This window comes from Galeopterus variegatus, unplaced genomic scaffold (assembly GCF_000696425.1).
Source record: "Galeopterus variegatus unplaced genomic scaffold, G_variegatus-3.0.2 Scaffold783, whole genome shotgun sequence".
In the NCBI taxonomy this organism is placed as follows: Eukaryota; Metazoa; Chordata; class Mammalia; order Dermoptera; family Cynocephalidae; genus Galeopterus; species Galeopterus variegatus.
The window spans coordinates 394,247-415,533 of NW_007726894.1; the positions used below are offsets into that span (position 1 = coordinate 394,247).

The 21,287-nt window shown below is 46.4% G+C and overlaps 1 protein-coding gene across 1 annotated transcript in view; it reads left to right on the plus strand.

Moving 5' to 3' along the window:
* DEF6 (differentially expressed in FDCP 6 homolog (mouse)) overlaps positions 1–12,758 on the plus strand; it is an 18,764-nt gene extending 6,006 nt beyond the window's left edge. Inside the window, exons 2-11 of the mRNA XM_008572422.1 lie at positions 3,911–4,051; positions 4,681–4,866; positions 6,552–6,788; positions 6,877–7,023; positions 8,659–8,767; positions 8,944–9,242; positions 10,428–10,594; positions 10,696–10,894; positions 11,914–12,004; positions 12,195–12,758. Coding sequence (XP_008570644.1) covers positions 3,911–4,051; positions 4,681–4,866; positions 6,552–6,788; positions 6,877–7,023; positions 8,659–8,767; positions 8,944–9,242; positions 10,428–10,594; positions 10,696–10,894; positions 11,914–12,004; positions 12,195–12,418 — 1,800 coding nt within the window. The 3' untranslated portion in view covers positions 12,419–12,758. The remainder of the gene's footprint in view (positions 1–3,910; positions 4,052–4,680; positions 4,867–6,551; positions 6,789–6,876; positions 7,024–8,658; positions 8,768–8,943; positions 9,243–10,427; positions 10,595–10,695; positions 10,895–11,913; positions 12,005–12,194) is intronic.
* The last annotated feature ends 8,529 nt before the right edge of the window (positions 12,759–21,287 follow it).

Genomic DNA, 21,287 nt, shown 5'->3' on the forward strand with positions numbered 1-21,287 from the left:
AAAAAAAAAAAAAAAAAAAAAAAAAAAAAAAAAAAAAAAAAAAAAAAAAAAAAAAAAAAAAGAAAACAATGGGAAACCATTGGGGCATTCAAGTTAGACCTGAGGAGTTAGAAACATTCAGTGTGTGGAGGACATTATCCTGATCTCCTGAGTCAGGGTTGGGATTGGGATCCTTGCTGCCCACAAGAAATGTCTAACACAGTGAACAGCGAAATAGTGTTATTACAGAACACCTTAATAACAGGGCAAGTTAATAAGAGGTTAATGGAACCCTTTGTTTTTTATCTCTATTGTTTTAAATTTTTGTCATAAAAATGTATACTCCTGGTTTTAAAAAAATCAGAGTGCAGAATAATATAGTGTTAAAGAAGATGGAATGTATTATAAAAGTAAAACATTACTGGTTAAAAAATTCAAAGAGTAGGGCCGGCCTGGTGGCGCACTGGAGAGTGCGCCGCTTGGGAGTGTGGTGGCGCTCCCGCCGAGGGTTCGGATCCCATGTGGAGACCGGTTCCCGCTCACTGGTTGAGCGCGGTGCGGGCGCAGCACCGAGGGTTGCGATCCCATTACCAGTCAGTAAAAAAAAGACAAAAAGGAAAAAAAAAAATTCAAAGAGTAGAGAAGAACATAATGTTAAAGAAGATGCAAGTTCCTTCCCTACCCTCCACCCCTCTCTCTGAGTGGTGAGGGTGGGGGCGGGTGGTCACTGTTAACAGTTTGCTGAGTCTTATAGGTTTTTTCCACATACAAATAAGCACGTTCGGTTGAACCATATTAAGTTTCTGACATTTGGGGCCGGCCTGTGGCTCAGTTGGGAGAGCATGGTGCTGACACCACCAAGTCAAGGGTTAAGATCCTCTTACCGGTCATCTTTAAAAAAAAAAAAAGTTTCTGACATTTGATCACTTTGACCTACTAAAATAGCAGTTTCATGTGATTCATCCTAATCTTTGTATATATATTTATCTTACAAACCTTTCATTCTGCAGCTTGCTTTTTTTGCATGCCAGTATAGTATGCATATCTTTCCATGTCTGTTCATACAAATATAATAATAAAAGTAGCTCACAACTTTTACTAAGCAATGCACTATGCAGCAGGTATTGTGCTAAGCTCTTCACTCAAAACCACCCTTTGGAATAGACCCCATCGTTATCTTCACAGAGGAGGAAGAGTAAGGTCTTAGAGAATTAAATCACTTGCCCATGAGCACACAAGTGGCAGAAGTAAAATCTTTCCAGCCACATGTAGTGGTCCATGACATGGTGTACCTGTACCCCATCGTTATCTTCACAGAGGAGGAAGAGTAAGGTCTTAGAGAATTAAATCACTTGCCCATGAGCAGACAAGTGGCAGAAGTAAAATCTTTCCAGCCACATGTAGTGGTCCATGACATGGTGTACCTGTCCCCTACTGAAGTAGTCCTGGGTTGTTGTCAATTCTTTATATTATAAACAATGCTTCAACGAACATTCTTGTACATGCAGCTCTGATCCCTTGAGCATCTATAGGTTGGATGATTAGAAATGCTGGGGCAAAGGTCCTGCCCAATTTCAAGTTCGATAGATTCTTGCCCTCTACAAAGACTGCCAATTCATACCTCACCAGTAGGGCATTAGAGTCCCCATTTCTCCACAACTTCCTCAGTACTTGATATTATCTGTCTTTTGCATCTATGTCAGTTTGTTAGGTAAAAAGCAGCATTTTCCATATAGGAAGGGAACTAACATTTGCTCTTTGCAGGCCTGAGTCCAGTGCTCCATATATATCATCTCATGCCATCCTCACAACCCTTCTCCATGGCAGGTATTAGCCTGTTTTATTGACAAAAACAGAGGCTCAGAGAGGTGAAGGAGTTTATCTAAGAGCACTCAACCAGAGAGTGAAGGTTGCTGGCCTTCCCTGTTCCCTCCCCTCACTGGAGTGTAGTCGTTTGGCTGGGGCTATGCAGGAAGATTCCTCAAAGAGGTGTTTTAAGAGGCTTTGAGGAAAATAATGACATGGGTAGTTTTGAAAAGAGGCCAAGACACAGCAGATGGGAATATGTAAAACTCTTAGAGTAACACCTATCACTTCAGAAGTGGTCAGTGGATGTTTGACATTATTATTCTCCTGAGTTGGTCAGCCTGGATTTTAAGTGCTAGGCATTGAGCCAGTGGCACCCACAGAGTGGGGATTGGTATCCTATGACCACAGATGTATTAGTCAGGACTTTTCTGGATATAAGTGCTAGAAACCAAACTCAGACAGCTTAAGGGAGAGGGTATTTATTGGCTCATGTAACCAAAAATCCAGGGATGGCTACCCCGAGGGAATTAAGGGGAAAAAATGCCAACCACCTCACTGGGCCTCCTTACTTCCCACTTTGTGGAAGATAACCTGAGGCTCAGGGCAACACTGGGGAGAAGTCTCAATTCTTGCTCCCCATCCTCTCAAAATGAATGAATGAATAAACAAATAAATAAATAAATAAAAATGAAGACTTGGCACACACACCATTTCTGAGACAGTGCCAGCTCCTGGAGAGGAACATCCAAGGTGAAGTGCTGGTGGGAAGAAGTCCTTAAACACGGAATTGATTGATTGCATTTGGTGTGCGCAAGAGGACTTGAGTGCTGTGGGATAAAGATGAACCTTGTCTCCAGAGTTCCAACTGGGGAGAGGGGCTCAGAGTCCACATTCTAGTAGGGAGGCAGCCTTTGCAGCCAGGCACACTGGTTCCAATGTCAGCTCTGCTGTTTACTCAAGTTCTCCAACCCTCTGTATCTTCATCTGAAAAAGAGGAACAGTTGTACCTGTATCAAGGTGGTTGTGGAGGCTAGAAATAGGGTATAAAAAGTAAAAAGTACCTCACACAGTGGCTGGCACATAGTGTGTGATTGTGACTATTTTTAATCATTCACACTGTCTGCTATAAGTGCTATAACATAATTATCTCAAGGCCTTTTACCAGATCTCCTTGTTCAAACCTCAACCGCTTTGTTCTAATATCATGGATGGGTTCAGTGCACCCACATTTTGTGCATACCATCATGGCCACTATCCCTTCTAAACCTTGCCCTCCCCATCGCCAAGGTTTTCCTTTTTTAAAAAAGATTTCCAGTAAGAGGATCTTAACCCTTGACTTGGTGTTGTCAGCACCACGCTCTCCCAAGTGAGCTAACCGGCCATCCCTACATAGGGATCTGAACCCGTGGCCTTGGTGTTATCAGCACCGCACTCGCCCAAGTGAGCCACTGGCTGGCCCCTCCCGGACCTTTTTCATGACCCTTCTTTGAGCCCTCTCCAGCTCCCTTCAGTCTTCTGAGGGGTCCTTCCCAAAGCAGACACACTTGGGTGCTAGGAACACTGCAGCCTGAACAGTGTCTTTGATGGAAACCATGATAAATTTGTGGCTTCTGCCCTGGGGTGGCAGACTGCTTCCCTGCAGACAGCCCAGCATCATGGGAAGAACTTCGGCTTTGGAATCTGATGGAACTGGATTTGAATCCCAAGCTTCTTACTCAGTGTGGGTCCTTGGGCAAATTACTGAATCCCTTGAGCCCTCAGTGTCCTTGTCTGTAGAAAGAGGACACTGATAACTAATGAAGCAGTATGGCCACCTGGGTTTGAATCTCAGCTCTGCCAGCTGTGACCTTGGGTGAGAAGTATCTTGGGGCCTCAGGAGTTTTTTCATCTGTAACATGAGGATATGAATAGTTGTTATGGGTGTTAAGTGAATGATAGGCAAAGTGCTTAGTTCAGTGTTTGGCACATAGTAAGTATACAAGTTTTAGTTATTATTTAACTGAACAGTGTGTGCAGAGAACTCAGCCAGGATTGGGCGGGGAGATGAGCAGGGAGGTGGGGAGCAGTCCTTTGGCCCAGTTTTGGTTGGGGTGCAGGAAGGCAAACTGCCACTCTGCCTCAGGTGCTGTCCCACAACCTGTACACGGTCCTGCACATCCCCCATGACCCCGTGGCCCTGGAGGAGCACTTCCGAGATGATGACGACGGCCCCGTGTCCAGCCAGGGCTATATGCCTTACCTCAATAAGTACATCCTGGACAAGGTGGGGCCCGGCTTGTGTGGGGGGCACCTCTAATCTTTCTCCACTTCCCTAGCCTGGAATACCTTGCCATTTCAACTCTTCCCCCCAATAAACTCCCTCTTCTGTCCATCCCTGCTCTCCCATCTCCATCTGTCACATCCCCGCCACCTGCCCCCTCCTTGTTCCTCAACTCACCCTTAATGTCCTTCATCTCTATCCTAGCCTCCACCCTTCCCATAACCTTCCACCCCGTCCCTGCCTAGGCCCACTTCTAGCTTCCCGCTATAACCTTTACAAAGGACTCTCCAGCACCCCCCTCCATTCTGTCCCCCCTGTTCTTCCCACTTGTCACTGTCTTCCCATGTTCTTCTCAGCTGTCTGCTCCCCTCTGGGATTCCCCTCGTTTGTCTCCTGGGCTACAGGACTAGAGTTTCTCTGTTGGCAGGGGACTTGGGTGGGTGTGGGTGTACTAGGGGGAACGGGGTGGTTGGAACCAGCTAGTTACCTGGTAATCGGTTCAGGGATTCCTCAAGTTAGATCCCTGGACTTGGCAGGGTGGGTAACAGGGGCATAGATGAAACTAAGTTGGAGCCTAGTTTGGTGGTAGAGCAGGGTTGGGGCAGCTGGCTGACTTGCAGGCCTGGTGGCAGGTGGAGGAGGGGGCTTTCGTTAAAGAGCACTTTGATGAGCTGTGCTGGACCCTGACGGCCAAGAAGAACTATCGGGCAGATAGCAACGGGAACAGCATGCTCTCCAATCAGGATGCCTTCCGCCTCTGGTGCCTCTTCAACTTCCTGTCTGAGGACAAGTACCCTCTGATCATGGTTCCTGATGAGGTGAGGGTGATAGCAGCCACAGGGACTGAGTTGCTTGGGGCCAGGCCTCAGCAAAACCGCAAAGGAGGCCAAATCACCTTCTGTACCTTCCCACATCTCCTTTCTTCACTATCCCCATGCTGGTACCTGTCCATACCCAGTTGTCTCCAGATGCCTCAAACTGCCCGTATCAGAGCAATTGTGCCTTCTTACAGAACTGTAATTACACTTCCGTCAGAGTTCTGCTAGCCTTCACAGTAGGAAAATTATCTGCAAATTCTACTTACACAGAGGTGTAAATGCCTGATACATTACTGAGCATTTTTTTTTTTTAAAATTACTGAGCATTTTAAGATGAGAACATTTAAGATCAAATGGCAGAATTTTAGGCACTGTGGCAATCTAGGAGGGGTGCTTTATAAGGGGAAGGGAGACCTTCCTGAGACAGAAAGTAACTCTCCAGTTACTCCAGGTGGCAACCAAGCCTGACCCTGGTTCCAGGTCTTCCCTTTCTGTCTTTTTTTCTGGAGAGCCAGGGAAAACTCAGCTCAGAGCCCCAGAGAGAGGGCATCCTGGGAGAAGCCCCTACCTCCTCAACTCATAGACAAAACCAGGGCAGCCCTTTTCCTGTCCACCTGTACTCTCCCTCTTTTCCCCACTTCTCTCCCTTGCCCATTCAGCTTCTCCTGACTCTTTAGTCTTCTTGATGGCTGTGGAGATGCCAAGGTGAATTTAGGTCATTAGAGTAGGTATGCAGGGGAGGGAGACTCTGTGTTCACAGGAAGTCCTAGCATGTCTAACTGCACTCAGATTTGTTTCCTTGCTTCTGTTTGTGGGAAGGGTGAGGGAAGCTACCTGAGCCCTGAACTGGTGGCCTCCACTAAACCCGCAGATGAGACCCCTAACCCCCAGGGTGGAAGTCCTAAAGAGAGTTTTGCAAAAAAACTTCTGGGGCAGGAGAAGGACATGTGTCCATCTGCACGGACACCTGGCTGGCTATCCTCTTTAGATCACTGCCAGTTGGAGCAAGGTGGCCTTTCAGAGGCCAGGAGGCCACTTGCTTCTGTGATCAACATGCAGTGAGAACAAACTGCAGCAGGATGTACCCCAACCACCACTTCCTGTTCCTCTGTTACAGGTTTCCTGTCCCTGCCCTGCTTACCCACACCCCCAATCCCCTTGCCCTCCCTCAAGGGAAGGATCCCAGGCTTGGGGATTCATCCTTAGAATAAGGACCCAAATGGGATTCAGGAGATCCAAATTGAGTTCTGGCTGCTTCTAACTTGCTGCGTGACTTAAAGCAAGTCACTTCTCCTTTTGGGCCTTGCTTTTGCCATCTGCAAAGTAAGGGTATTGGGTGAGAGGGCCCTTGCACCCCCTCTGATGTATTCTGTGATTTGCCGTCTCTGCCTGACCCCCAGCTCTCAGCTCCCGCCATTACCCTGCCCTTAATTTAAGGCAGGAAGGAGTGGGACTGGAGGTTGGGGAGCGGGAGAGGAAGCCTGAGTTGGGGTTGGGGCTCCAGATCCCCTCCCAAGTCTCTACCCTTGTCTCCACCAGCATTTGGCCCCTGGTGCCTCCACTTACAGCCCCCTGTCCTTCATCCCCTCTGCCCAGGCTTTGGGTGTCAGATGGGAGTGCCCCCTGGTGTTGGTGTTGGCAACATTGCGTGCTGCAGTCACCAGACCTTCCTTCTCCCCTTCCAGGTGGAATACCTACTGAAGAAGGTGCTCAGTAGCATGAGCTTGGAGGTGGGCTTGAGTGAGCTGGAGGAGCTGCTGGCCCAGGAGGCCCAGGCAGCCCAGACCACTGGGGGTATCAGTGTGTGGCAGCTTCTGGAGCTCTTCAACTCGGGCCGCTGCCTGCGGGGCGTGGGGCGGGACACCCTCAGCATGGCCATCCATGAGGTCTACCAGGAGCTCATCCAAGATGTCCTGAAGCAGGTCAGCCAAGTTGGGAACCAGGGGAGGATCCCAGGAAGGGGTGAAGCAGGGGAGCCTGTGAAACCTCTGACTTTACTCTGGCCAGCAGGGCTACCTGTGGAAGCGGGGGCACCTGAGGAGGAACTGGGCAGAACGCTGGTTCCAGCTGCAGCCTAGCTGTCTCTGCTACTTTGGGAGTGAAGAGTGCAAAGAGAAAAGGGGCACTATCCTGCTGGACGCACACTGCTGTGTGGAGGTGAGGGGGTCCCCAGAGTGCTGTGAAGATAAGGGGTCAGGAGGAGGGCGCATGGAGAAAAGCCAGTGACACAATTTTCTGCTTTAATTGATTAGTGTGTACCCAAATATACCTGGGTACCTGAAGGCCATTTTCTTTTCTTTTCCTTCTGTTTTTTTTTCCTTTATTTTTTTCTGTTTTGTTTCGTTTTGCCTTTGTGTAGGCCATTTTCATCCATGTCAGCACTTTAAAAGCACTAAAACCGCAAATCAGATAGAAAGTCATCATGAGTAACTGTGGATTTTGCTAAAGTTTTCAGGGATGGCTTACGTCTACACTACACAGCAAATCTTTCTAGAAATACTTTTTATTTTCTTTATTCTTTTGGCAGCTGGCCCGTATCAGGATCCAAACCCTTGACCTTGGTGTTATAACCACACTCTAACCTACTGAGCTAACCAGACAGTCCTAAAAATCCTTTTTAAAGGTCTTTCTCCTTTACCCAAATTCCATTCCCTTTGACAACTCTATGCCTCCCTACGCTCTCTCCATGCTTCTCTCCTTTCCTTCTTCCCCTCCCTTTTCCTCCCTTGGCTCTGTTCATTATTAAGAGGCTTAAAACAATATTTTAAATAGTAGTTATATATATTATGTGTGTATATATATATATATGAAATTTGCCATTTCAACCATTTTAAATGTGTAATTCAGTGGCAGTAAGTACATTCACAATATTGTGGAACCATCACCACTTCCTATTTCCAAAACTTATTCATCACCCCAAACAAAAACTCTATACCCATTAAGTAATAATTCCTCATTTCCTTTTCTCCCATCTCTGGTCACTTCTCTTCTACTTTCTGTCTCTGAATTTGCCTATTGTAGGTACCTTATATGAGTGGAATAATACAATATTTGTGTCCTTGTGTCTAGCTTCTTTCACTTAGCATAATGTTTTCAAGCTTCATCTATGTTGTTATTCCTTTTTAAGGCTGAATAATACAGTACACCTTCCATATCCACAGGTTCAACCTATCATGGATCAAAAATACTCAAACATAAATAAATAAAAAATAACAATACAATAAAAAATAGTACAAATAAAAAACAATACCGTACAACACCTATTTACATAGCATTTACATTGTGTTAGGTGTTATAAGTAATCTAGGTGTTATTTTCCACAGAATGTAAGCTCAGTGAAGGCAGGGATTTGGTCTGTTAGGCAAACAATGAGTGGCATTCAGGAGGTGCTCCAAAAAATATCTGCGGAATGAATGAATGAACCTTCTCAATGGGCAGGGCTATGTGGAAACGAGTGGTCGTGCATAGTGAGGACCCTGTCACTGGAAGTGTTCAAGCATGATCCAATAAACACTAATTGAGTGGCGACTATGTACTAGGCCCTAGAGCGATACCGAGATGAAAATGGCCCTACTCAGCCTTCAAAGAGTAAAGGCTACAGACTTTGGGGGGCGCAAAACCCGTATAACCAATCGTCGGGCCACACAGGCTCCTGGCCGAGTGAGAGGAGTGGAGTTCCCAGGGAAGATGGTCAGCCAGGAGGGGTACGGGCTTGAGCTGGAGCAACGCCGGGCAGGGGCGGCCCTGACCCCAGTGAGGCCAGCTTGGCTGGGGCCACCTGCCCTCTCCCAGGTGTTGCCGGACCGCGACGGGAAGCGCTGCATGTTCTGTGTGAAGACGGCTACACGCACGTATGAGATGAGCGCCTCAGACACGCGCCAGCGCCAGGAGTGGACGGCTGGTGAGTGCTCGCTGGGTGGCCTGGGTCTGGCTGTCCCTCAGTCGCCTCATCTGTGACAAGGGAGTGATAATATACTTTGCCCAGCGGGAGACTGGGGAGTGGCCCCGAGAAACTCCTAAGGCCCCTTTCCGGCGGTGGGCTAGTCACCGGCTGACCCTCTCTCGCTCCCTCCGCAGCTATTCAGACGGCGATCCGGCTGCAGGCCGAGGGGAAGACGTCGCTGCACAAGGACCTGAAGCAAAAGCGGCGCGAGCAGCGGGAGCAGCGGGAGCGGCGTCGGGCAGCCAAGGAGGAGGAGCTGCTGCGGCTGCAGCAGCTGCAGGAGGAGAAGGAGCGGAAGCTGCAGGAGCTGGAGCTGCTGCAGGAGGCGCAGCGACAGGCCGAGCGGCTGCTGCAGGAGGAGGAGGAGCGGCGCCGCAGCCAGCACCGCGAGCTGCAGCAGGCTCTCGAGGGGCAGTTGCGCGAGGCCGAGCAGGTGGGGCCAGCACCTGGGCGGAGCAGGTGGGCCGAGGGATGAGGTGGGGCTAGGCCGGGGAGAGGAGGACCGCGGTGGGGCCTGGGCAGAGGGTGGAGCCCCCAGGCTGAGGGATGCGCGTTGAGACGGGACTTGGAATGAAGGACTGTTGGGACAGAGCCCGTGGGCTTGAAAGAGGGATAGAGGTCTGGGTCTGTGCCAGGAGACCTGTGGCTAAGAAGGGAGAGAGGAGCAGAGAACCTGGCCGAGGGATCGTTTGAAACGAGGGGTGATGTGGGGAGGGGTCTGAGCTGAGTGATAGGTGTAGAGTGGGCCTTGGTTGGAGACCTTAGCTGGGGGAACCGGCTTGGGCAGAAGGAGCCGCTAAAGACCGTGTGATTGGGGATTAATTTGGACCAGGTTGTACTAGACTTGAACTGAGTTTACAAGGAAACCAGTTTGGGGAACGTAGGATGGGAGGTAGTCGGGACGCATGTATAGACGAACTAGGCGTGCAGAGACAATTAGATTTAGGGTTTAAGAGACCTGGATCTGGCTGGAGTCAGATCCAATCCCACGTGGATCCAATCCCAGTACTGCCTCTTAGAAGTCCTGTGATCTCCGGCAAGTTACTTAGCCCGTCTGTGCTTCATTTACCTGTCAGTAAAATGTTGATGCCAATAGACCTTTGCTCATAGAAGTAGGGTGAAGATTAAATCAGGAAACACTTTTAAAGTGTTCAATAACTTTAAGTTGTTGTAATAATTATAGCCACCTCCTTCCTAGCACCAGCCATAATTATATAATATACGTATATAATAATAATTATTATTAAGGCTGGTGCTAGGAAGGAGGTGACCATAATATATTTTAAAGTATTATTTAATTATAATATAATGTATTTATAATGTTATTTAATTATATATTACATTATAATATATAATAATTATTAGTAAGGCTGGTGCTAGGAAGGGAATAACTTGAGCCCCTTTCCCCCATGTGGCATCTGTTCATTGACAATTATCTGACTTAGGCTCTCAGAAAAGGGTCAGATCAGGAAACCTCTGACATGAAGAAATTCCCCAGACCCTCACCCTCAGGTAGCCTATGTGGGCCGGGCTGGCAGAGCCCTGGGGGAAGGGCAGCAAACCCGCCCTTTCACACCCCTGCTGCCATTGACCTGGCTCTGTGTGCCCCCCTCCGCAGGCCCGGGCCTCCATGCAGGCTGAGATGGAGCTGAAGAAAGAGGAGGCTGCCCGGCAGCGGCAGCGCATCAAGGAGCTGGAGGATATGCAGCAGCGGTTGCAGGAGGCCCTGCAACTGGAGGTGAAAGCTCGGCGTGATGAGGAGGCCGTTCGCCTAGCCCAGACCAGGTAGGCCTGAGGGATCCTTCTGGTTCTCCCCCCATCCTCCTGCTTACTGAGCATCTGTGGGATGCCTCGGCACTGGAGACGATGCAGTGCATTCCCAACAGACTGCTGGAGGAGGAGGAGGAGAAGCTGAAGCAGCTGATGCAGCTGAAGGAGGAGCAGGAGCGCTACATCGAACGGGCGCAGCAGGAGAAGCAAGAGCTGGAGCAGGAGATGGCGTTGCAGAGCCGCTCCCTGCAACAGGCCCAGCAGCAGCTGGAGGAGGTGCGGCAGAACCGGCAGAGGGCCGATGAGGATGTGGAGGTGAGGCCCACGGTGGGACAGCGTGCAGACCGGCGGGGCATCTGGGGCCGGGCTGCCTTCCCTCAAACCCTGACTCTATCATGCGCTGGCTGTGTGACCTCAGCAAATTGCCTAACTTGTCAGAGTTTCAAGTCTCTTATCTGGGAAAGGAAACTGGTAATAGCATTATTATGAAGATTAAGTGAGGTAATACAAGATATTTAGTAAGTGCTGAAGAAACATTTGCCGTTATTTTTGTTAATGTTGTTATTTCATTTCATAAAGTTTATTGGGAGGTGAGGATCAATCTGGGAAACACCATCCAACAGTCAGAGAACATTATAATTAATCTGGGCAAAATATTTTCCTCCTCCTCTTCCAAGCCCCCATCTTGCTATTTGTACTTTGGCTTCATTCATTGGAGCCTGAATCTCCAAAGAAGAGGGGTTCTTTTTTTTTGTAATTTTTGATGTTTTATTTTTATTAATATTGATTATTTTATTTTGCTTTGTTGGCTTACATAGTCATAAAAAATTCAAACAACACAGAAATACGTAACATAGGAAAGGAAAATTCCTCCATGATCCCCCATTCCACAGCCGCTGCTAATGGCTCTGTAAATGTTGGAGCAGAGGTTCCTATATTAGGTCCTGGAAAGGTGAGGTAGTGCCGTGGTTTAGAGCTCACTGTGTATCCCTAGGCAAGTCACTTAACTTCTTTTGAATTTATTTGTTGTTAACTTCTGCTCTGGATGTTAAATAAGATGATAAATGTGTTTAGCACATCGTAGCAGCTCAATAAATGGAAGTTATCATGATGATTATTTTTACCCTTTGTGGGTCAGTGGGTCCATGAGTCCCCTGAAATTGAAGGCACACTCTGTTCATATACATAACTCTTTATGAACGTAAGTGGGTTTTTCTGGAGAAATGATCAGTAGCCTTGGTCAGACTCTAAGAAGCCTATGAACCTGAAAAGATCAAGACCCTCTGCCATGGATGGTGGTTCTGACCCACTCCCCACTGGCCCTGCTCCCACAGGCTGCCCAGCGGAAGTTGCGCCAGGCCAGCACCAATGTGAAACATTGGAATGTCCAGATGAACCGGCTCATGCATCCAATTGAGCCTGGAGGTGAGAAGGGGTGGACTCTGGAGCTTTCCCTGGAAAAGAAGGAGAAAGGGATACTTCCAGATCTCCAGGGCCTGCAAAGGTGGGACTGAAGGTCAGGACGTTCTCCTCTTCTGAGAGGCTGATGCAAGGGCCCTCACCTCTCCCCTTCACGTGTACCTTTCTCCTTACTTGCCTGCTTTCTCTCTGCCAGATAAGCGTCCCACCACCAGCAGCTCCTTCACAGGCTTCCAGCCCTCTCTGCTTGCCCGCCGTGACTCCTCCCTAAAGCGCCTGACACGCTGGGGATCGCAGGGCATCAGGACCCCCTCACCCAACAGCAGCGAGGAACAGAAGTCCCTCAATGGTGGGAATGAGCCTCCTGTCCCAGCTTCCACCCCTCAGGAAAATAAACTGGATCCAGCACCAGAAAATTAGCCTCTCCTAGCCCCTTGTTCTTCCCAACGTCATATCCACCAGGACCTGGCCACAGCTGGCCTGTGGGTGACACCAGCCCCTGCTGGGAGAAGGAGCTGAAGTCCTCCAACTATAAAACAGTCCGGATGAAACCAGGCTCGTTTTTCACAGCACTCCAAGCCCCAGACCACAGAGGCTGTCTGGGATGTTACTATTTAAGAACGTGACCCTTTGCTTTTGCCCCAAGGACCTGATGCTTGGGCTGGGAAAGAATGAACAAGCAAGCCAGGGGCCACCTTCTCCCAGGCTGCCACCAAGTTGTGGAGGCATATTTCTAAATAAAAACTGCTCTTGGAATGAATTATTGGCTAAGGTCTGTCCATGTCTCCTGTCATTTCCTCCCTTCTTCCCTCAAGTCCAGTTACAGGTTCCAAAGGCAGTAAGGTGTTGTGAAGTGGTTAAAAATGTAGACTCTGGAGCTAGACTGCCTGGGTTCTGAAACCGGCTCTGCTACTTACTAACTTGTCGACTTTGGTAAAGTTTTTTCACATCTCTGTGCTTCGGTTTCCACAATGGTAAAATGGAAATAATAATAGTACCTACCTTATAGGGTTTTGTGAGGATTAAGTGCTTGAGCACATGAGCAAGCATCATTATTAGTATCAGCCAAAAGTTTACTGAGCATCTACTCCATGTCCTGTAATTTTCCAGGTTATTTAATTCTCATGACAACCCTAAGAGCTGGATGTCACTGTTGTCATTTTACAGATGGACAAATTGAAGCTTAGAGAGGTGAGGTAACTTGCCCACAGCCTTTCAAACTTGCTTTTCTTCCCATATTCTCTGACTCACTGATCTTGTTACCCAAGACAGAGATCCAGGAAGCTAGGATGATTTGCTTACTCTCTCTCACCCCCCTCATCCAAAACCCATCATCAAGTCCAGTAGATTATCTCTCCATACTCTCGTTATCTGTTCCTCCTTTTCCATCCCAATGGCTACTGCCATGGCTGAGGGCTTTGTATTTTCTACCTGGGTGTTAACCTTTGACTCTTTCTCCATCTTGCCCTATATCTAATCAATTGCCAAGTCAAATTGATTGGACTTTCTTGGTTACTCTCAAATCTACCTCCTTGGGGCCATGTCTCATGGCCACTGCTTTATTCTGGCTCTTGTCACATCCCAAGTAGATAAGAGCAGTAACCACATCTCCTTGCAAACCCCTTTCCCCATTGTTGCCTGGATGGGATTTCTAAAATTTGTCCTCAACCCTTCCCATTTTCCAGTCCCTCAGTGGTATCCTAGAGTTTTGATAGTCAAGTTCACATTCTCATATGTGACAGATGAGGCCCATGACGGCCTGGCCCAGGAGGGCCTTTTATACTTCTGCCTTATATATCTACTTGCAGCTCCCTCTTTTTTCCTTCCTCTAGGCCTCATACTGGATGTCTTTTCCATCTTCATGTACAGCCTCCGTAACTAAATGCTTTAGTTCCTTGAGGACAGGGACATTTCTTCTTCCACTATGTCCCCCATGTCCAGCATAGTGCTCAGCTATTAGAAGGCATGCAACAAATATTTGTTGAATTAATATACGAATGAATAAATTCTGAAGTGAGTGGGTGTCACTCAGCTAAAAAGTGATGGAGTAGCTAAGATTCGGACTCAAGTCCATTCATTCAATAATATTTACTAAGCTCTTATTATATGCCAGGTATTGTGCTAGGTGCTGGCTATATGACACAGAACAAAAATAGAGTCTCTGGCCTCCTGGAGCTCATGTGCTGTTTGATATCAAAGTTTATGTCTTGTAAGTACATCAAACTCTATTGCAAGAAACTACATTACAGTCTATTAAAATTTTCATGAAACAAAACTGCTAAAATAACATGATGCAGGTTTCAGGGATGGGAAGAGAAGTTCAAACTCTGTGCAGTATGAATTCAGAGAAAAGGGAAGCTTTGGGTAGGGGCTGGGATTTGAGATGGCCCTTACTTTTTAATAGATAAGAAAGGAAATTAGGAGAATGGGAACAGCATAAACAAAACGACACATGACACATTTATGGGCACAAGAAGTCTGGATTCTGGGTATTGGACGGAAGGATTAATGGTGTTCTAATTGGAGTTGTGGGTCAGCTTTAGCTCAAGCAGTTACTTTCTCAAGCCAGACTTCTTTCTGTCTAATTGGAGTGGGGTATACCTAGGATTCAAAGAGTTTTAAGAAAATCAATTTGCAGATTCTCAACTTCCAAGTGTTTTCTTTACCAAAACTTCTTTCCTCTTTCACAATTACACCTTCCCTACTTTCTAAATGAAGTTTCATCATCCATTCTCTTTCTTTTTTTAAAAAAAAAAAAGATGACCTGGGTAAGGAGATCTTAACCCTTGATTTGGTGTTGTCAGCACTACGCTCTCCCAAGTGAGCTAACCAGCCATCCCTATATAGGGATCCAAACCCATGGCCTTGTTGTTATCAGCACCGCACTCTCCCAAGTGAGCCATGGGCTGGCCCCCATTCTCTTTCAATAGTGGACTTCCCAGAGCAGCTAAATCCCTGGAACACTGAACAAAGCAACAATTTGAAATACTAGTGTAGGGCCGGCCCAGTGGCTCACTCGGGAGAGTGTGGTGCTGATAACACCAAGGCCCCGGGTTTGGATCCCATATAGGGATGGCCGGTTCGCTCACTGGCTGGGCGTGGTGCTGACAACACCAAGTCAAGGGTTAAGATCCCCTTACCGGTCATCTTTTAAAAAAGAAAAAAAAAAAAAAAAGAAATACTAGTGTAGGACTGTTGGTACTGAGAAAGTGAATGTCTCAAAAGCTGGTTAAGAAATCTATTTTGTACTTCTGGTCAAGATGGAGGAATAGATGGTACCCAGCATCACTCTCTCCCCAAATCAATTAATTTACAACTATTAAAAAGCAACGACAGCCAGACTGGGGCTGCTAGAGCCCAGGGGAAGAGGAGGAGAGACCTATGGAGTGCATGAAGGCAGGAGAAGCCACGATGAGAGAAAGGAAAAACCTCTCTGACCGTTTCGAGCCCTGGCCGCTTCCAGGCTGGAGCTGCTGAGCATTTGGAGTAGGGGCTGGTAAAAGCTGCAGCTGTGCCCTTCGGAAAAAGTTGCATGGTGACAGCAGGGGAGAAGAGAGCCGTCGTGGCCCCCAGGCCAGCAAGACAACTAATAGCGTTCCCGTGGACCTGCATAGGAGCAAGGAGCCACAACAGCTGAAAAAAAGGAGCCATTCCAGTGAATCATCACAAGGGACTGGCACATGGCCCAGCCCATGGGAAGTGTTTGCAGCATGGGCAGTGGGGGAGACGGGCCCACCAGGAGAACACTGGTGCACAGCAAGGACAGCTGATCTGGCCCCCAATCAGTGCAGGACCACTCAGAGGAGACTGGTCAGGAATACAGAGTTGCATGGGGTGCAGTTTGATGAAAAGACTCAGGCCCAGACCAGAGTTTCTACACAACCCAAGAGCACTGGATTTCACTAAACCCAGAAGTCCTATAAAGTCAACCATTGAAACCTGAGCTGCACAAAAAGCCTTCTCTAGGGAATCAGCAGCAAAGCAGCAATTTAGCTCAACCACACAGCTCAAGTTCTGGTCCCCACAGGAAGTTCCCCCATTTTAGAAGTAAACAAAGGACAACAAATTAGTTCCAGCACAAAGTTTAAGTGGTGGGAACAGCAAATAATCCAACACAGAACTGAAAGAAAAAACAGAGTACCCACAACCAGAGACAAAGTTTGATATTAACTAGTGAAGGTCTCATTTCACCAAAGAACACCTATAACACCTAGAAGGACCAGAAGTCCCCTGGGCTACCAAGCCAGAAAGGGAAAACAATCAGGCAAATTGCCAGTGCCACAGGGTCTGCCCAGGGTCCTGAGGTATGCAGCCAGGGACCAGATCCTCCACCCACACCCAGGCACACTGCCAGTGCCACGGGGCCTGCCTGGGTTCCTAAGGCATGGATCTGAGGACCAGACCCCCTCCCATAACCAGGCATACTGCCATCACCACCATCAACTAGGTAAGGAACATGCCAAAAACATCACCTTCATGTGGGTGGCCCACCACAGCCACCACAATAACCACGGCTGCCGTGAAAGCAGCTAGATGCCACAACCACTGTGCAGATGGTTCACCAGCCGTTGGAGGGAATTGACACAAGGAGAGTCACCAGCAGAGACCAAAGAAAAGGAGAGGATGTCTCTCTCCACAAAGGTCATTCCAGAGTGATAGAAGAAGCATCTGCTCTACAATAATATTGGAGGACCTGAACACACCTCTCAGCATTGGACAGATCATCTAGGCAACAAATCAACAGAGTAACCATTACTCTTTCAGAAGGAGAGAAGAAATCTAGGGTAATTAGAGGGGGGAGAGGGGAGGGAGAGGGGGATGCGGAGAGATTGGACAAGGGGCATAAAGAATAAGTATGATTCATAACAATATATATGCTGGTAATATTGATTTGATCAACATATGTCAACGTTTAATCCCCAAAATACGTACAATCATGAGGCAATAACAATTAAAAAAAAAAAAAAAAAAAGAAAGAAATCCATTTTGTATTCAAGTCAGGAGGTTTTCCAAATCTTTGCATTTAAAACTGGAAGGACTTAATTGTGTTGTCAGCTGATAAATCATTAACTTTTTTTAATAATAGATTTCTATGTGATTTTTTTTTCCTTTTTGTCTTTTTTACTGACCGGTAATGGGATCGCAATCCTCAGTGTTGCGCCCGTACTCAGGACTGGCAACGGGATCGCAACCCTCAGTGTTGCGCCCGCTCCGCGCTCAGCCAGTGAGCGGGAACCGGTCTCCACATGGGATCCGAACCCTCGGTGGGAGCGCCGCCGCGCTCCCAAGCGGTGCACTCTCCAGTGCGCCACTGGGCCGGCCCTCTATGTGATTTTTTAAAAGCAAATAACTCAGAATCAGATACCATTGTTATATCAAGACTCTCAATTTCCATCTACTTATTTATGTGAACAAGGTTTCTCAGCTTCAAAAATGAAAAAATAGGACTAGAATTGATGCTGAACACAGTCTTACTCTATCAGTAATGTTCAACTATGAATATATAATCTAACCAAAGGGAAAAAATAGTCCATCTTTTCATTAAGAGATACATTTACAATGTATTTTGTATTTATGTTAAATATTTATAAAAATTATAATCTTTATATTGTTTCGATCAATAGGGTGTCACTAATATTTGTAATGGCCACTCAAACCAGAAGAAAACTTCTCACTTTGAGCTACACGAAACTTAAAATGTTTTAAAATTTCAACTTGTATATATATTTTGGTTGCAGAGATGTATGATATGGTGATCAATAAAAGACTTTCAAGCATAAAATGTGTTACATTAAGATTAGAGTTTTAAGGGAAAGTGGAATGGAGATACAAGTACAAGGAGAAAAAGGGACAATGAAATTTCTGATTGCTAAAGATGAGTTTATTCATGTATTTTTAAAATGGATGATGGTGAGTACCAAATCACTACAAGATTTGAGTCTTATATAGCAGTTTTATTTTAAAATGTTAATATTTCTACAATTACAATACTGGGAATGATATCCATCCTCTGCAACAACTAAATTTTAAAGTAATGATGAAAATATTAGATTCACCTTAAAAAAATGTGCAAGGGGCTGCATAGTTCTTATATATTCTTTTAGGAACAGAGTGGCAAAAATTTTTGAAGACCACTACTATGGAAGACCCATGACTAAAAAGGTAGAGTGAGATCCGACTATAGAGATTTTTGGAAGATAGGCAGAGTTTAGACGTGAGGTGGCAAGACAACCCCTGAGCCTTAGTTTTCTCACCTGTCCATCCTAGGCTTTTGAATGTTCTATGTTGGGACACAGGGAGGCACTGACGGCTGAGGTATGAAATAGTGAAGGAAGATCATGCTGGTGGTGCCTGAATGCGATCCACGTTGGGACTGGCATGAGAAGCTGTTAGTCTTAGCTGTTAGTCTTAGGTGACATTACTAGGGCCAGGAGAAAGTATTTTCTAGTCTTTTAATTCCAGAGTTAGAAAATAACTTCTCTGTCCTTTCCAACATCCTGGATAAAGGAAAGTGTGTCCTGTCTCTGATGCCCTCAGAGATACCCATAAACTCTGGGGGCCACGTGGAAAGAGCAGTCATTGTGATCCCAGGTCATCATCTCTCTCTCTGTGGCTTGTATGTGAGGAGGGTAGGGAGGTGGGGCTGGAGTGCAAGAGGCGGATTAGAAACTGTTTCCAGAGTCTACCCAGGCCCAACAGGTGCCTGCTGAAAGTCATCTCTCTGGTCCCTGCTACAGTGAAAGAGAGGAAGGGGAATACTGAGCAGGCTGATTTCAGAAGACTAAGGAGGCCCCCACCTGCTGGCTAGAGTCTGAAATGGCTGTGGAGAAGGTTCGAATCTAATTCTTACTCTGCACTGTAAGTTATTCAGTTACACAATAATTGGGCATTGGAGCAGGTTTTGGTAGCTAAGATCCCTGGCTGGTCTAGAAAGGGTTGTACAGGCTTGGCAAAAACCAGCTTTTCCCACTGTCAGCTAACTCTGAGGCCAAATCTAGTCAAAATGAAGATTCAGGGAAGCTGTTTTAGATTCAAGTAATAGAAACAGACTGACTAAAGCAGGAAAGAAATTTATTAGTAAAACATAGAGGAGCTCCTCAAATAATTGGAAGGACAAGTGAGCCAGATTGGAGGCTGTGTAGTAAGGATCCATACCCAAAATGAAACCACACAACAGTTCTTGTTAAAGACACCCTAGCTGTCACCTCTAGGTATAGACACTGCTTTCTCCATAGCCAATTACCATATGTTGGATGCTGCTCTTACAACTGCTGCCATGACTGTCTCTGGAAATGCTGCTGCCACTCATCTGAATGGATTATGAGTGTTCTCTAGTTCTCTTTCCAGCTTCCAATGCATCTGATTAACAGATCCCCTGTCATGTGGCTATGCCCTGGCTGCAAAGAAGGCTGGAAGCAAATGCCTAACATTTTCAGCTTCTAAGGTGGAGGAAGAGTCTAAAGTGGGAGATTTCCCAATCGTGGGAAGAGGATTCAGAAACTGGGTGGCCGAAAACAAGGAAAGCCTTGAAGAAGATGGATATACATAAAACCACCCATTCTGAAGCCAGCAATCTCCGTGGTAAAGGGAGCCATAATCATTTGTATGAGAAACTAGGGATGTTGCAGCTTTAAAAATACATATATAGGGCCAAGCCCATGGTGCACTCGGGAGAGTGCGGCGCTGGGAGCGCAGCAGCGCTCCCGCCACGGGTTCGGATCCTATATAGGGATGGCCGGTGTACTCACTGGCTGAGCGCGGTGTGGCCGGTCTCAAAAAGGACAAACAAACAAACAAAAAAACATATATACACAGGGAAATAGGGTCAACCATCAGGAGGGCTCTTATATGGAAAACAATTTGACTTAGTTTACCTCTAAGGGGTAGAACTAAGATTATTGGGGAGGAGTACCAGGGGATATAAATTTTCCTCAATATAAGGAAGGTTTTTCTTTTTTGTTTTTAAAAATCAAACAAACCTTGTTTCCATTATAGAAAAAAATGCTCAGAATAAAAATACAGAAAGGCAATAACTCACAGAACCACAATCCGAAGGCAATTACTGATAACATTTTATTGTTTCCTTCCAGTTTTTTCCTATGTTAATTTTTAGTCTTCTAAACAGTGTGATTTCACTCTGTACATATTGTCATATTCTGCCTTTATCCGCTTAATATCAGATCATAACATTTTTCCACTTTATTACCAACTCTTTTTAGGCATCATTTTCTTTTCTTTTCTTTTCTTTTTAAAAAAGATGACTGGTAAGGGGATCTTAATCCTTGACTTGGTGTTGTCAGCCCCACGCTCACCCAAGTAAGCAACCGGCCATCCCCATATAGGGATCTGAACCCATGGCCTTGGTGCTATCAGCACCACACTCTCCGAAGTGAGCCACAGGCTGGCCCTTTAAGGCATCATTTTCTTTTTTTTTTTTTTTTTTAAAAAAAAGATGATCGGTAAGGGGATCTTAACCCTTGACTTGGTGTTGTCAGCACCACGCTCACCCAGTGAGCAAACCGGCCATCCCTATATGGGATCCGAACCCGTGGCCTTGGTGTTATCAACACCGCACTCTCCCGAGTGAGCCACGGGCTGGCTCCCTAAGGCATCATTTTCAATGGCTGTGTAATGTTTCATCTGAAGGATAACAGCATAATTTACCTGAACATGTTTCTGTTGTTGGACAATTAGGTTATCTCCAGTTTTTTGTTGTTTTAAATAATATTGCAATGGACATTTTTGTGTACAAAACCTTTTCTGTATTTAAGATTATTTCCTCAAGACAGTTTACCCAAAGTGGAATTATGGGGTCTAAACATTAAATACATAGATATGGACATGTACTTATTAAATATATTATATTAAACTTTATATACTCTTAATTAATTAATTAATTAATTTATTTATTTATTTTTTGTCTTTTTCATGACCGGTAAGGGGATTGCAACCCTTGGTGTGGTGTCGCCCGCACCGCGCTCAGCCAGTGAGTGCACCGGCCATCCCTATATAGGATCCGAACCCACGGCGGGAGCGACGCTGTGCTCCCAGCGCTGCACTGTCCCGAGTGTGCCACGGGGCTGGCCCTGTATATATATTCTTAATTTAAAAATGAAATGAGGTGAAAAATATAATACCTTAGTGCTCCCAGAATTTCTTTTAGGGAAGGAACTGTCTTTATTAGGGGAAATAAGCCACTTAGAGGAAGAAAGTGGGATCTTCAGGGCATGAGTGTTGGCAGGAATCCAAACAGTGGACAGATATGGTTAAGATGTCTCTTTCTGCCAGG